General features: G+C 44.4%; 1 protein-coding gene across 1 annotated transcript in view; it reads right to left on the bottom strand.

Moving 5' to 3' along the window:
- Positions 1 to 9,730: 9,730 nt before the first annotated feature.
- DNAJB6 (DnaJ heat shock protein family (Hsp40) member B6) overlaps positions 9,731 to 15,513 on the bottom strand; it is a 56,053-nt gene continuing 50,270 nt past the window's right edge. Inside the window, exon 10 of the mRNA XM_053942705.1 lies at positions 9,731 to 9,879. Within this exon, the coding sequence (XP_053798680.1) occupies positions 9,797 to 9,879 (83 nt within the window). The 3' untranslated portion in view covers positions 9,731 to 9,796. The remainder of the gene's footprint in view (positions 9,880 to 15,513) is intronic.

The following is a 15,513-nucleotide window of genomic DNA, read 5'->3' as shown; positions in this document are numbered from 1 at the left end:
AACTGTCTCCCTTGGGAGAGAGCCCACACTGGAGCAGGGGAAAGACCTCTCTCCCTGAGCAGCAGCAGAAACAATGTGGATGAAGGGACTGCTACCCCATTCCCCAACTCCTGAGAGCTGGCAGGGGGAAGAGAGAGCCCAGGAAGAAGGAATGGGGGAGGAGAGGATGTTAAGAGAGAGAGGAGGTCAGGTGTTTTTAAGATTCATTTTACTTCTCATTATCCTGCTCTGATTCTCATGGGTAAATTCAATTAACATCCTCAAGTCAAGCCTGTTTTGCCTGGCTGTTAATCTGTGTGTGATCTCTCCCTGTCCTTATCTCAACTCATGAACCCTTCCTTATATTTTCTCTCTCCTGTCCAGTTGTGGAGGGAATGGACAGAGTGGCTTTGGTGCATGCCTGGCATCCAGCCAGGGTCAACCCACCACACCATGGCTATTTTTCATTTTAAAAAATCCAAAGAGATCAGGGGATTTCTTAGTTCATTTGCTCTGTGAAAGGTAAAAAAAGTGTTCCCAAATAGGCGAGACCTTCATTTATTTGTCCTTCAAGAAGTACAAGACATTTTCAGCATTAGTGAGGAGAGGACCCACTTCTGTTCTGGCTGGGGGGGAGCTGGCCCAGGACAGCCAAGGCCAACCAGCTGGCAGCAAAGATTGCTGAAAAAGAGCAAGAATGAAAGAAAAAACAGAAACAGCCTCACAGATGTCCCCAGACATTTCTGGGTAATGTCTTGCAGCTCTTAGGGGAAGAGGTTCTCCTTCCCTGCAGTTACATTGGTCCATTTTTTGTTATTAGTATTGTGGGATTTTAGTAATAAATCCTCAGTGCTGACCATTATCTCTACCATGAGTGAAGGGAAGTGACAGCAGGTCTCAAGTCAGCTTTCCCCTTTCCCCTCCTCCTTCCACCACCTCCAGCATCCAGAACACATCCTTCCCTGCCAGCCTGTTTAACTCCACACCTACACAACTGCTTCCTGCATGGGCACCAAACCCTTAAAACAATAACAGATGTTTTCCTTATCATATTTTTTAACATTTTTAATGAAAGCTGAGGTTAAAAAAATACATCTATAATTGCTCTGCAGCACTAGACAAACAGCCTTCACGCTCCAAAGGTAAAAGCCTTATTTCAGGAAAGCAAGCACACTGATGGCAAAACACAGACCACTATCAATTGCTGCTCCCATAAATCACATTTATTTTCCAAATAATAGGAAGATTCATTGTTTTCTGCCAAGAAGTGTCACCTGGTAATAGGAGCCAGTCAAAGCAACAGTAATTTTCATGCCATAAAAACAGTATCAAGACCGTTCACTGAGTAGGATGAATGCTATTAACTGGGGGGAAAAAACCCTATAAAAACAGGAGACAAAAGCGAAGAAATTAAGTAATGATGTATCGGGTGTGTGATGGAAGGTCTGTTAACATTTCCATTATTCAGCTTCCCTCCCTGGATGCCTCCTCTGAAGCATTTATGACCCACTAGGAAACCTTCTCCTCAAACCAGGGCTGTAAGGGGTTAATGGTGTGAGACCAGCACTTAGAGAGAAGCAGTTCAAACCATTGTACAAAAATGAAGGGAAATGTCCTGCCCTGGCCTCTGTTTATTGACACAGCAAAAGCCCCAGAGCATTTCACTGAATTGACTTTTTCTGCTGCGAAAAGACACAGGGCTGAAGGGAGGGGACTGCAGAAGAGCTGTGGTCAGCAGAAGACACAGGGCTGTGGGAGAGAAGACCCAGGGCTTACCCCAAATCTGTCCCCTGCATGAGGGGCTGGAAACTACAGGGCCCTTCCACTGAGTCCACTAGCAGTCAAAACAAATAGCACAAGAAAAGCTGAGCATATACATCCTTATTCTCGATATTTACCTAAACTTCTTCCAACAAAAATGCTTTTCCACTATGACCGGATACTTCCAGGCTGCCTGGCTGAGAGGCTGTTTGCTTGTGCAGCCTTGGCAAATCCATGGGCAGTTCAGCTGCAAGCAAAGCACCTGGCTGAAGGTCTCACCAGACCAGTGGTGGAGAGCGACCAAGACCCATTGGTTTGCAGCACTTCCATGGTCCACATGCCACAGACATGATTTCATACTCAGACTTCTGCGACGTCCTGAAGGGATGTCCTTTGTCCTCGTGAATGACCACCAAGAAAACAGCCAGCAGGGACAGAAATACAAAGCCTACCTTGAGCACTCCTGCCTGTGTGCAGGCCTCTGTCACTGTCTGGATTAAACTGAGAAGAACAGGGGCCTGTTCTGTAACCTCCTGGCTTTCCAAATGATACCTCCATGGTCTCACTTCTCAGCAGCAACAGGTGATGGCATCATCACCCCCTTCGAGTCAGTACCAGCAGAAGGCCATCTCAGAACCTCTCCCCTCTGCCAAGAGAGACAGTCTCATCCTGATGACTGGAGTTTCTGAGCACATATAACCCTTTCTAGCAAGAGACCGATGACTTTTCTGGGTGGAAAATACATTCTCATAATAAATGCTCATTGTTAGCAACTTAAAAAACCACATTGTTAAATGACAGACCAAAATCTATCTGCTAAACTAACTTAGGAAAAACTTACTAATTCCTGCATGAACCAGTGGTTGTTTCATAATTGGGCTGGTGGAAACACCTATAGCTCTCTGCCTTTCTCAGCTGACACATCACAATAAAACATGATATGACGTGACTCATTACCATCGTGTTCTATCACATCCATCTCATAATGCAACCTCAGACTTGCATTACATGAGCTGAATAATATTTTCCTAAGAAATCATGATAGAAAAATCTGTGGTTCCAAGGGAAGTAATTTTACTGATTAAAGAAAATGCCACCACCAAACCTGAATCCTGCTGAGAAAAATAGGGGCTCAGGTGCACCCAGACATCTCCTCCCTGAACACCCCAGCAGGGCTGTCTGCTGGAGCAGAGGCACAGCAGGCAGGGGTCACCCATCACCTGATTCTGTGTCTGCACCAGGGCAAAAACATATTGGGCAAAATCACACTTACAGTAGAACTGGATCTGACCCAGAATTGCAGAGCCACACTCTGGGCTTTGACAGGTCCTGACACAACCTTTTGGGGGCTCAGCTCAATGAGCTGGTTTTGCCTTTGCACTTCAGCTATCACTGTTTGCTGTCCTGTGCCCTCCCATCTCTCTGGATGTTCCTAGCACTGACGTTTCCTCATAACTATTTCCTCAGACATTTAAGATTTCCCAGATGACGTGGATGACCCAAAAACCCAGTAAGTGAACACTTACATGGAGCTGTCCCTGCACAAAAGACGCTGATGGGATCAGGGAAGCTCACAGCCCAGATTGCTACAGATGGGAAATATCTTCTGCGTATTGAACAAGGGCTTGGCAGTGGAAAGGCTGTTGCACTGCCAGAGGCAGTGCTGCAGAAATTGGGGACACGTGGAGTGACACCACCCCGGGCTCCCGGCACTGCCTGCAGGGACGTGTCACTCCAGGAGCACGGTGCCTTCCCAAGGTTACTGGACCCATCTCCCTGGCTGGCAGGGATCCTTCAGCCAGTGCCAGCTTTCTGTGGGAGCCTGGCAGTGGCCACAGACCCCCAGCCCGGGTGCTGCCAGCCAGGCAGAGGCACAGACAGCAAATGCTTGGAGGAGCAATGAGTGGAGGCAGGAGCTGAGCCTGAGCCAGGAGGAGCACATCCCAAATGCTGCCAGGGAATGTCCCATGACATGATTTCAGCTGAGGGGGAGGGAAGGTGTGTGGGACCACGCTCTGGAGATACCATCACTGCCATGAGCTCATGGGTTCGCACCCCAGAGCCTGTGAGAGCCTGGTGAGACTGAGGGCAGCAGAGCCAGGCCCCAGGTCTGCCCTTCCTGCATCCCAGGCTGTGCATGGCCCACTTCCCTTCCTGTCAGTGGAGTATTAGCAAGCTGATAGCATGCTGCTCATGCTTGTCCAGATGGTCAGCACAATTTATGGAGCTGAGCCACTGTTTAACCATCTTTCCCCATTCTGAGAGGGTGATCAAAGGTAGGAAACACTTTCTGCAAGGAATGGCTCAATGTGCTGAACCTCTTGAGCCATAAAAGTGTTAACCAAAGGCTGGCATGAGTGTAAAATCACGAGTGCCATGGTAAAGGTGAGTGAGGATGTGGTGGGCAGTGTCTCTTCCCATGCTGGGATGGAGGAGGGGAGGAAGCCAAAGGAAGATGTAGGAGAGAGTTTTAAAACACAGCACCTATCTCATTTCCCAGTGGAGTCACATGAGGAATGCCTTGTCATAGGACAAAGAGTATTGAGCAGCTTTCTAGGTTAACAAGTCAATGGGAAAAAAATACTGGGTAACAAAAAGGCCATTTCTGGATCCAGGAGCCTCTGACCCCCAAAGTGCCAGCTGGGAAAACACTTTGGTGAGGTATAACACGCTTAGCCTGTTCGTGTTCTTTCCCCTAGGCAGCCACCATTAGTCACTATCAAAGACAGGACAGTGGGGCAGGCAGCTGACAAATCCTTTTCATGGGTACAAAGCGTGACTCACAGCCCAGGGAAGGCTCCAGTGCAGGAACCTCCTCCCCTCGCGTCCCGCAGCGGTGAAACCCGTGTTGTCACAGCTCCACCAGCATGGCAGGTTGTAGCTTGTGTCTGCTGCCAGGATCAAGTCAACCACCTGTGTGAATGTCCCTTCCAGGTACTGTGGGAAGTGTTTTTTTAGTGCTCCAAAACCACTCCTCAGTGCTCCTTCCCTTCCTTGGCTCTGAGTGTGCAGCCTGTTACAGAGACTGCAAACCATCTCCTGGTCTGACCTGGCAATATGCAATAGCACTGCTCATCTAAACATATTAAACTGTCCAAAAATGCCACATGTCTGAACTCAAAAAATCAAGCAGAAACATATATTTTATAGGTTTAATCCCATTACATTTAAGGGGTGTATGTGCATAAAAGCCTTGGTGTGATCCAGGATTTTGCCATCTCCGTTTTCATCTCAAAAGCCTGGAAGTAAGTTTTGTTTTTTAAGTTAAAGGAAATTTTCCCAGCTGCAATCTCCAACATTGAAATAATGTAAAAGAAGAAAACACCTGCCATAGAAGACTTCATTAAATTTCAACCACCAGCAGCCTAAAGAACAAGCAAAATGCTCAGCATTGACCAAAGGATGAGCACTTCCCAAACAAGGGATGGAAAAAATGACACCTGCTGTTTCAGTAGAAAGGTGCATGTGTGTGCCAATGGAAACAGACACTGAAGAGATGCAATCAGACATCCAGCATCAGCCAGTCTCCTTGAAGACATCCTAGAAAATCCGTGATTGCTTCCAGGCAGATATTGAGGTGTTTCCCTGAAACCAAAGCATTCAGACTCATTATCAGCACACGTGTTTTAATCTCACACTCACTTCTTACTTTTTGGGCTGGTTTTGCAGTGACAACATGAGGCCTGCAGGAAGAGTCAGGATCCTGCCTATCTCAAGTTTGGGATACTTGAAACTGCGGTTCAAGACATGTCAAATGACATGGTCAGTCTCTTCTTGTCATGATGAGAGCAGAATCTACACTATGCTTGGAAATGTCATCTCACATCAGCTCAGCCACTTTGTAAGTGCTTCACTCACTGTCAGGAGCTAACAGCTGGTGGCTAAGAGGGCACCAACAAGGTACATAACAGATCTGACACTTCCTAATACCCCACCTAATCCTTTTTGGCTAGAAGAGCTTGTGAAGAGACAAAGTGTGCTGACACAGGGCAGGTCAATCGATCATAGCTCCAAATATGAACATTTAGTAAGATCTGTATGTGGCTGTAAGTGCCCTCTTTTAATTCTTATCAATGGGGAGGAAAGTTGCCTTGACTAGAGTTTTTAGTGCAACAGGCAGCAATGAGAAAAGTATTGCAAAGAGTGATAAAAAGTCTCTTAAGACCAGCTTCCCCCTTGGAAAGAAGAGAATTAAATGTAGCTAATCATGGGCAAATATGCCACCCCCACCCTCCCATCAATGTGTGAGTTACAGGGCAGCAAGGTGCCCCCTGGGCAAGGAAACATAAGAGAGCCCTAAAATGTGAGCTCAGCTTGGACATAAAAGAGAACTGTATAAGATAACCAGAATCTGAAATGCAGGAAGGACTAACCTGTGCATCCAGGGAATCCTGTGCAACTAGCACACAAAACAAAAGGGGAAAAATGGAAATTAATAGAATTTTTTACAGGTAGAATAAAACAATGACATTTGATACAGTAACAAGCTAATCCCACCACTTGATAGGCACCAGTTTAGTGGCACATAGTGGGGAACATTCCTGAAGAACAAGTGGATACGAGTCACACATTTCAGATATGGTTGGGAAAACAGGCAGCTTAGTGCTTACCTGATGATTCCTACACATTTTCTACATATTTGACTCATCATCTTTGCAGTGTGTTATTTCAAGAAATATATACAAAGGCTCATGAAATAGTTGAAATTTGGGGAAAAGGGAAGTCTCTGTAAAGGCAGCCAAGCTGACAGAAGGAAACAGAGCTTTGTGTTACCTCTAGGAGCAGGATGTACAGGTCTGCAAGCTGCTCATGAAGGTGGCACCAGCACAGAGTAGAAAGGCAAAAACTTGAAAAATACTTTTTTGTCGTTCTAACACCTACACACTCTGAGATCATTTATTTCAGGTCAAAGTCTTGCCAAATATTGGTTGAAAGAGTAGACAGTGCACATCTCTGAAAGGTGTGGAAAAACAACTGAACTTAAATAATTTTCACAGTGGCAGCTTCCAAGTGAGAAGCAGGAACGTTTATCTGTCAGCCTTGTGTTTGTTTGCAATTGTGTCCCCTCTATCTCAAAACTGGGGTTTTTCCACTGTTGTCTTTTTAAGAGATAATACCTTTCAGTGTATCCTTCCTGTTACTCAACTGCTATCTACCCTAGTAAATTTATTTTCTTATGGGATACATTTTGGGTCTTGGAGCCCAGGCATCTGCTCCATAAAGAATCATTTTGCAATACATTTTATACATCAAGCCCCCTATTTAAACTAGCTCTGTTTCTGTTCTCAGCTCTTCCACAGAAGTATTGTGGGATGGGCAGGAATCATTTCCCAACTTTCACAATGTATCTATTCACAGCCTTTCTTGGGCCAGCATCATCTGTTATCAGTTGTGGTGTCTCACACCCACCTGCATTTTTTCCTACCCTGACACATATTTAAGTACCAACATCATCAGGCAGCCTTCACCTGTGGCAGATGGATGCACTGGGATACAGAACCATGTGCCTGCTCCTACAGACAAAGCACCAGCTCCAGGCTGTCCTGGAAGCAGCACAGCCACGTGAACACAGTGCTACAGCCACGCTACACTTGAGCAGTTCCCCTTCAGCTAAAATCCAGAAGTAATTGGGCTGAGAAAGAAAGAACAAGGCTTAATGGCCATGGGCCCACATCTCTTAATTTCCAGGCAAGCTCGGACAGATTCTAGGTAGTTATGGGAGAGATGACGCCCGTGGCTCCCTCCTCTGGGGACTCTGTTTCCCAGGAGTTTCTCCCAGTGGGTGTAGAAGGCCACCTGCAAGAACAGCAGCACCCTTCCAGTGGGGGAAGGATGCCTTTGTTGAGACAGGCTTTTCCTCACTAATTTAGAACCTGCCTGCAGGTCTCCTAATTAATGCTCTACCCACCTCCATCAAGCCTAACACAGGGATTGAGTCAAGGAAATATTTATGTACCAAATCCCTGTCTGCTCTAACTCTTCAAGGCACATTCCTGATCTGGAGCCACTCTGTCCCATTATGTGAGGCTGCTCACAGCACAGGGACAGCCCTGGGGAGACCAGCCCTGTGCTGGCGTCACCTCTCCCTTCCTCCACCTCTGCTGCTTCTCCAAAGCATGCACCACGTCCCCAACAAACAATGAGCAGTAACAGCTTTAACATGGGGGGCATTTCTCCTAGAATATGGAAAGCAACCTAACCAGGATGCAGTTCAATGTTGTGCATTTTCCAGGATGAATATTCCTTGCATGGCAAATGTGCAAGCTCTGCTTGAAGTGTACTCTCCTCATAGTGATGTTTCCAGCCAGAAAGAACCCTCATTTTCCAGTATCAGCCATTTGACACAGGGACTGTATTGACTTGCTCATGGATGTAACAAAAGGAATTACCTGGAATGCTTGTGGGCGTTGTGTGAATGAGGACTTTCCCCCCTGTGCTTACAGCCTGAACTTTATTGGAAATGAACTAGACAATTGATGTCAGTCTACAGTACAGTGCAAGAGGACAAAGTATAAAGGCAGATTTTCTTTATTTTTAAATATTAGTAACACTGCACAAAAAAAAAAAAAAAAGTGGTACTTAAGTGACAGAAAACCAGTACTCAGTCCTTATTTGATTTTAACCATAATTTACAGACCCTAAGAGAGTTCACAAATGGTTATTGTGTGTTATATGGTGCCTGCAGAGGGTTACATTGGGTAATTGAAGCTAAACCATTCAGATACCAGAGACACCAGAATTTGTTACATCAAACCATGCTAGAATGCAGACTTGGCTTTTCTGTTTAGCTCCTCTCTTACACCATTACGTGCATTCCTGCATCTTTGAAACGTTAGGATGAGTGAGTTTCTCCAGAAACTGTGGACTTTCAATATTGCCAGGTTTAAGGCTGTTACATCAACAACATATTGGCAAAAGGAAGACAAAAGAAAAAAAACAAAACCATAAGCTGCTAACTCCTACCTGGAGGTTAAAAGAAGGAGACAACACACTGACAAGAAACATGCAGGTAAATGCTTAAGGCAACAGAGGGGCTCTGTACACACTAAAAGGTTAAGAGAAGCAATGTGTCATGCACATGAGACAAGTATGGGAAGCAAGGAAGTCATCTTGCCAGGAAATATGTATTTCTTTTAAATCTAAGACATCTTTTCAAGCTAAAAAAAAATAGTCCTGCAATAAAACCGATGCAAAATTGTTTCATACATAAAGGTATAAGTTCTTTGCAGAAACAAGTTGATGAAATCTAAAACGGATGCTGAAAAAATGTTTGTTATCTAAAACCTACTCAGGAGAAACAAAGAGCAGTTTTAAAGTAGCACTTGGATCATTTGTCTCTAGGTTCTGAAAATAAGCTTTTAAAATAAGGAATGATTTCACTAAATGATTCATCAGGAGTCAACTAAGCCTAAAGAAATCAGTAGGAGTGCTTACAGGAGACCATCATTACACTACATTTCTTAAAATCAGAAGATATAACTTCAAGATACAATTTAATATGAGGGAACATTTTAATAGGGACAGAACTGCCCAGCCTGGGAAAAAAAAAAAAAAAAAAACAAAAACCCAACCATAAAAGTCACTTATTAATCTTGCATAAATTACCCTATAAGAGCTCTTCTCAGTCCCACTCCCAACAACATGAGTGAACAGGACTCTTCTTTCAACAGGCCTGATTTCATGCCAGTGACCAAACAAGCAGGCATTTGCCTTTTATATCCTACAAGACAAATAACAAACACTAGACCAGAGTCGCCTTAGTCCCCGGGGAAGGAAGAGGTAAGAAATTCTGTAGCGCTTTCCAATCTTCAAACATAACACACGTCTAACCACGACCTGCCTCATCTGAATTCCCTAACCTGAACGGGCAAGAAAGCCACTCCGTGAAACTAAAAGGAATAACATAGTGCAATTTTAGTACAGTTTTAAACATGAGTCACTTCCTTGGTAGCAGTGTGAACAATCAAAAAATATACACAAAAAAGGGGTGTGCTCGAAGGTAACATGAAGTTGTTGTCATTGTTTTAAAGGTATTGGCATAGCAGAGAAGTCCATTTTAGTAACTCGCTTTGGTTGACTTCTTCTTCTTCAGTTCCTCTCTCTGCTTCTGCTTCCTCCTCTTGCTGCCTTCTTTGTATCCTGAGGAAACATGGCTTGTAAAACACTTTTCACAGCATTCACAGACTTTTCTCTCTAGCAAAAGCATATGTTCTCTGAATGGTTTAAAGAATATTAAAGAAAAAGTCTGGCTTCCTAATGTGTTGTTTGTTTTTTCTTTAAATTGCAATTTCCACTATATCCCCCATTCTACTATATCCCTTATATAGGATAGAAAGAAAATACTACCAATCTTTGAAGTTTTAAAAGATCTGGAGAACTTTCAAAATACTTCAAAGCCATTCAGGAAAAGCTTCAAAATTAGAGCACATGCAAAACCAGAATAATTTTCAAAAAGGAAGCAATAAATAAGACTTATGCAGCAGGAGCAATTTAAGTACTAGCATTTCCTGCTCACACTAGTCAGAGTTACCACGATATTTGCATTTCCATTTTAAGACTAGGGAATGCCAAGAATCCTGAGTAAATAAGAAGGTGCTCAGTGTTTACCAATATATATTTTATATGCTGGTCATCAGCCTGCTCATGCTTAACTATGCACCACAGGTTATATTTGACTGCAGCCCCAATGGTGCATGAAAGCATTGAGTTCAAGCAACAATTATTTGCTACAGGTTCAGTAGGCACAAGCTTCCAGCCATGTGATCATCATTCCAATGGTTTATTACCCCCACAGAGATGTGTGTAAAAGAGTTGTTGCTTGGCATCACACTTTTTCCTCCAAACTTGTGGTAAAATCCAACTTGCTGGCACGCTTGCACGGGCAGTGAACTGTGTGAACCACCACATCTACCCAGGTGCACTCAGAAATCTAAACTGAGAGCCACTAAACATTTCCCTCAGACAATCATTCTGTGATGATTTGAGACAGCTGGAGGGATCTTTCAGCTCAGTGGTGCTCTGTCACTGGAAATCAGCACAGTCCAGTGACCAGGATCAGCACAGAGCAGAGCAGCCCCTGCAATCCAGCTAAGGGGCAGGGCTGGGAGTCAGAGGAATGGCTCTGTGGAAAGGCACAGCTCTGCCTGTATGGAAATCTCTTTTTTTCCTCTGTCCTGTCAGCAGGCAGGCAGAGATGGCCCCAAGGAAGCAGTTTCACCAGTGCACCTGATTCTCCATCAATTTCTCAAAAGCAAAATTAAGATGGGAAAAGGAAGCTGTGGGAGGCTGGGGGAGATCAAAGCCACACTGTGGCTGCAGTTTGCTCCTCACCAGAGCTCCTCCCAAGCACAGTTAGAGATGTGCCCACAGCACAGCTGAAGTTCTTCAGTTTAAGTTTAAGACTTGGGGAGAACCACGAGGTAAGTCTTTTGGCTAAAACCATTTGAGACATTATCAAAAGTTTAGAGGAATTACACTCACTTGTAGCAACGGAAAACTGTTCTAGGTTATCACTCTAGCTCCTGTACTGTACCCACAACATGACTTCATCTTTTGTAATTATCTGAGTCAAGAGGCAGGATATTTATTTAGAAATTCTGCCATGAGCAATCAGCCTGCACAAAGTTAGAGTGGAAACCAGTTTCTTGTTTAAGGAAGAGAGAAACTGGCGGTGCTTAGCAGCATTGCAGATGACACTGGGTTTTCCCTGCACTCTGTCACCCCCTGAGCTAAACTCCCGTCCCTGTTCACTGTGTGAACATCTCCTCACTAAGAACTCCATCCAGGAAGTTTCCTTCCACATCAGCCCCTTGGTCACCTGTACATCACCAAAAATAGGATCCTTTTGCATTCAATTCACTGAGTAAGGCACCCATCCCTGAAGGGCTCAGGCATCTCCCTGCCTTCCCACAGAGGTCAAGGGAGGCGGAAGAGATGTGCTGACTCCTGAGAATCAGTCATCTGGGAGGTGTTATTCAAAGGATTCCTCCCTTTACTGGAAGGAAAAACAGCATCATATCAGCTGATCAGAACTAGCTCTTGTAATAACTATGAAACAATAACACAGATATTTGGGAAAGGATCATTAAACCCTAGCAGGTATTAGCTTCATAATTTTTTCCATGTTTCATTCTCAAAACAGTGTCAGTATTCTAAAAAGTTTCCACATCCAGGCATGATAGCATTTGATGCTGCTATTTTATATCATAATACTTTTTTTTTCCATTTTCTTCAAATGTTTGAGATTTTGAAAGCAATTCTAGCAACTGTTTCTTAAAAATACTGAGTCAATGTAAATTATGACTTGAGGTAAATGCCATATAATTTATTGTCTTATAAATGAAACAACTCAAATGTTAAAATATTATGGTATGAAGATATTTAGGCATTTGACAACATAGTCTCCTACCAGCCTCTGGTATGATAAGGCTGAAAAGTGGAAATCTTTCAAGTGTTATCACTGACACACAGAAAGAGATTGCCCAAAGTAGGCGATAACACACACACACAGAGTATTCCTCAAGAGACAACTGCCAGGTCTTTTCTGTTTTGAGCCTGCTGTGATAAATAATTTCACTGTCTGCCATTTCCTTTTCTACCCCCACCTAAGAAGAAAGGATAGGTCAAACTTTGCCAGTCTGTTGCTCCAGCAATGCTATGCTGGGTGATAACAGCCAAAAAACTGATCCAAACAAGTGAAGCAGCTCCTAACATAAATAAGAATTGCACACTAAAGAAGTAACCCTTCAGTGTTTATTTCACTCCAATACTTCAACCAGCACTAATTAAAAGCTGCCTTGGTTACAAGACTAGCCCCAAAGTCATGAGACAACAAAATCTGAATTAGAAAGCAGCAGCCCGATGACCGATCACTCTGCAGTGAGCCTGTGTCCTGGCGAGTCACCAGCATCCCAAAGTGGCCATAGAAACTTCCCATAGTGTTGCACTTCAGCCAAACAGTGCTGGCCTTGGAGAAGGCTGTTCAGATTTCCACCCTTAGCAGCAATCTTTAGCCACCCAAACTCTAGAAATGCCTCACGGGGCAGAGGGAGAACAGGTTGCCAAGAGCTTCCCCAAGCTGTGACGTTTGGAAAACAGATTCACTCAAATGCAGATAGAAATCTCCCTGAGTTGGTATTTCTTGCTTTTGTCAGCTGCCAGGAGCTGAGATGGGTGAAGCAGGAATCCACACAATTTGGAATTACACCTGCTTTACTGCTTGGATAATTCTTGTCTAAAACAAACAGCACCAGCTAACCCACTCCTTCCATGTCGTCCCCTTATTTTCTACTTCTAGAAGAGCCATAAGGAGCACATTCAGAAGCTATTCCAGCTTTCATGAAGCTGCTGAAGGCTGAAAACAACTTCCAGGAACACTTAGGTGCAACTCCTTCAACCATCACTCAGCAAGGACCCAAACAAACTGGGAAGCTTCTCTGCTGTGTCCCAGATTGGCTTTCCACTTCCCTGCCATCTGCACCTCCCAAAGTCACGAGTTTGTTCAGCCACTGACTGTGAAACTCATCACATTCTTGGGTGGCAACTGCAAGGGAGGTGTGCGCGTCGGGCGGCCGATCCAAAGGCACAAGTGTCCTGGGGAAGGCACTCCTACCCAATGCATTTCTGGTATCCTACTTCTTCCTGCCCAGCCTGACATCTGCCTGCTCTACCAGGATGCAGAGAGTGGCCACGGGTCTGCTCCACCTTCCTTCTGCCAGCGCAGAGGAGCGTGGGAGTCAGCAGAAGGAAACAAGGTGTTCAGTCACAGCTGACAATTAACACACAGCATTGCTGCTGCTTGACCCACATCAGTGAGCAATAAAGGCCACTGCACGATTTTTATAGATCTGCTAAGGTGAAGACTTTGGGGGAGCCTCCTTCCACTTCCAGAGTGAAACCTTGAGGTTGGGGGTGGGAAGGATTCATATTTTCTGCTCAAGTCTCAGAGAAAATGTTCTCCAAGATCTACCAAGTTTTTGCTAAGATTGCGGTCTTCCTTCAAAGCATGGAAGCAGCCATGGCCCCAACACCCACAGAGCTTTAAAAGGGCAGTGAGGCACTTTCAAGCTGGGTTCTGTAGTGCTCTTTCTAATTTTCTGGTCTTAGAAATCTCTCTCTAGTCAAAACAGTAAACTGCTATTTGAAAGGCACCTGGCTTACTTCTGAGTTGCAGCCACTCTCTGTTATTTTAGACTGACCATACTCACATATGCCATTGTAAAAATTCATGCCAGATCACAGCTTGAGTATAATTCCATGTGTGACTCAATTTGCAATTACAACTTTACACTTTCACATCCCCTCCCCTCAGCCTGAGCCACTGCCCAGCACACAGCACAACCTGACCTACTAATTGCCTCTCCTCATCCACAGCTCCTGCCTGCTCCTCCTCCTGTGCCACGGAGCATCATGGAGAGGGAGCCTTTAGTCAAGACCTGGGGTGACAAAACATCCCACCCTGTCTAGGTATGCTGTTCCACTATTCAATTATCCACACTGTTAAATCCAAGGGGTGAGTTCTCCAGTTTCACTGGCCAATCTGGTGATGTAATCCCAACTTTGATGTTTTAGGGGACTGAGAAGCTTGAGCAACTTGCAGGGGCCTTCTGCCTAGAATTGCCACAAGAACAAACCAAGCCAGATACCACCTGTTTGCCTCCTGTTACTTAGGGTAACACAAGCACTGAATAGATTTCCAAGGTTTTACTCCCAAATGGCAAGCAAAAGCTTGCAAGGCTGTGCAGCCATGGAAGCCCTTCCTCACACAGCCCAGCTATCTTTGGTGGGTAACGGGATGATTTCGTACCAGCAGCCAAAACACCATGCTTGAAGGCAGCTCTGGGCTAAGCCTGGGGGCAACCAGCCAGTCTCCAAATCCACCAGCCAGCCTTCCCAGCCCCTGCCCCACACGGGCACAGCTGTTACCCCATCCCACTTGCACAGTTACAGCCAGGGGATGTGGAGCAAAGGGAGGGCAAACTCCATCTCCGCACCTCCAGCATTCCTCATGTATTAGACTTCCACAAAAATCAGTGGCTTTGCTTTCCTTTCTCTTTCCATTACATGCCCAAAACAAAGTTTGTGATGGAATTATAAAGTAATTAGTTTGGATAACAAAGCACATCACTGTTACTAGTTAGTAAAGTGTAATTCAGGAAACTGCATGTTGGTAAAAAGAACGGAGACTGAATTAAAGATTAAATTAACTACAAACAGCTCAGCTTTCCAGCAGAGGAAACCATGCCAGGAGAGGATCAAGATTAGTTAAGCTAGTTCTTTTAGAGTGGTTTCCTCTTCACAGATGCCAGCAGATGAAAATGCAGCAAAAAATGAATTATTAATGTTGTAAGTTGTAGGTTAATGCAAGCTATTTCTTTGAAAAGGAAGAGCAAACCTTGCAATATCATTTCCAAATAATGAAATTTGTATCATATTTTTTTACTATTTTAACAATTAAACATTTCAATCATTCTTCTTGGATAAGGTCAAAACTCTTAAATCCAAAGCAGTAGTTTTTAAGGGGTAGTTCCTACTACCTCTGGCATTAACAGCTGCTATCCCCAGGTCTCTGCTGGCATTAGCACCACTTTGACATGGCTCAGATACCCCAGTCAGCTGTGTATCACACTATCAGGGAGCACATCACTTGCAGTATCTGAATTCTTACTTCAAAAAATCCTTTTTGGAGCTAGAGAACTGTTTGATATATGCAGCAACTTCAGAGCACAAGAGGTGAAGTTATTCTAAAAGGCCATTATGAAACCGAGAACAGTT

The sequence above is a fragment of the Vidua chalybeata genome, chromosome 1 (genome assembly GCF_026979565.1).
Source record: "Vidua chalybeata isolate OUT-0048 chromosome 1, bVidCha1 merged haplotype, whole genome shotgun sequence".
NCBI lineage: Eukaryota > Metazoa > Chordata > Aves > Passeriformes > Viduidae > Vidua > Vidua chalybeata.
Note: the sequence above shows the minus strand (reverse complement) of the source record. Positions and strands in the feature narration are given on the sequence as shown.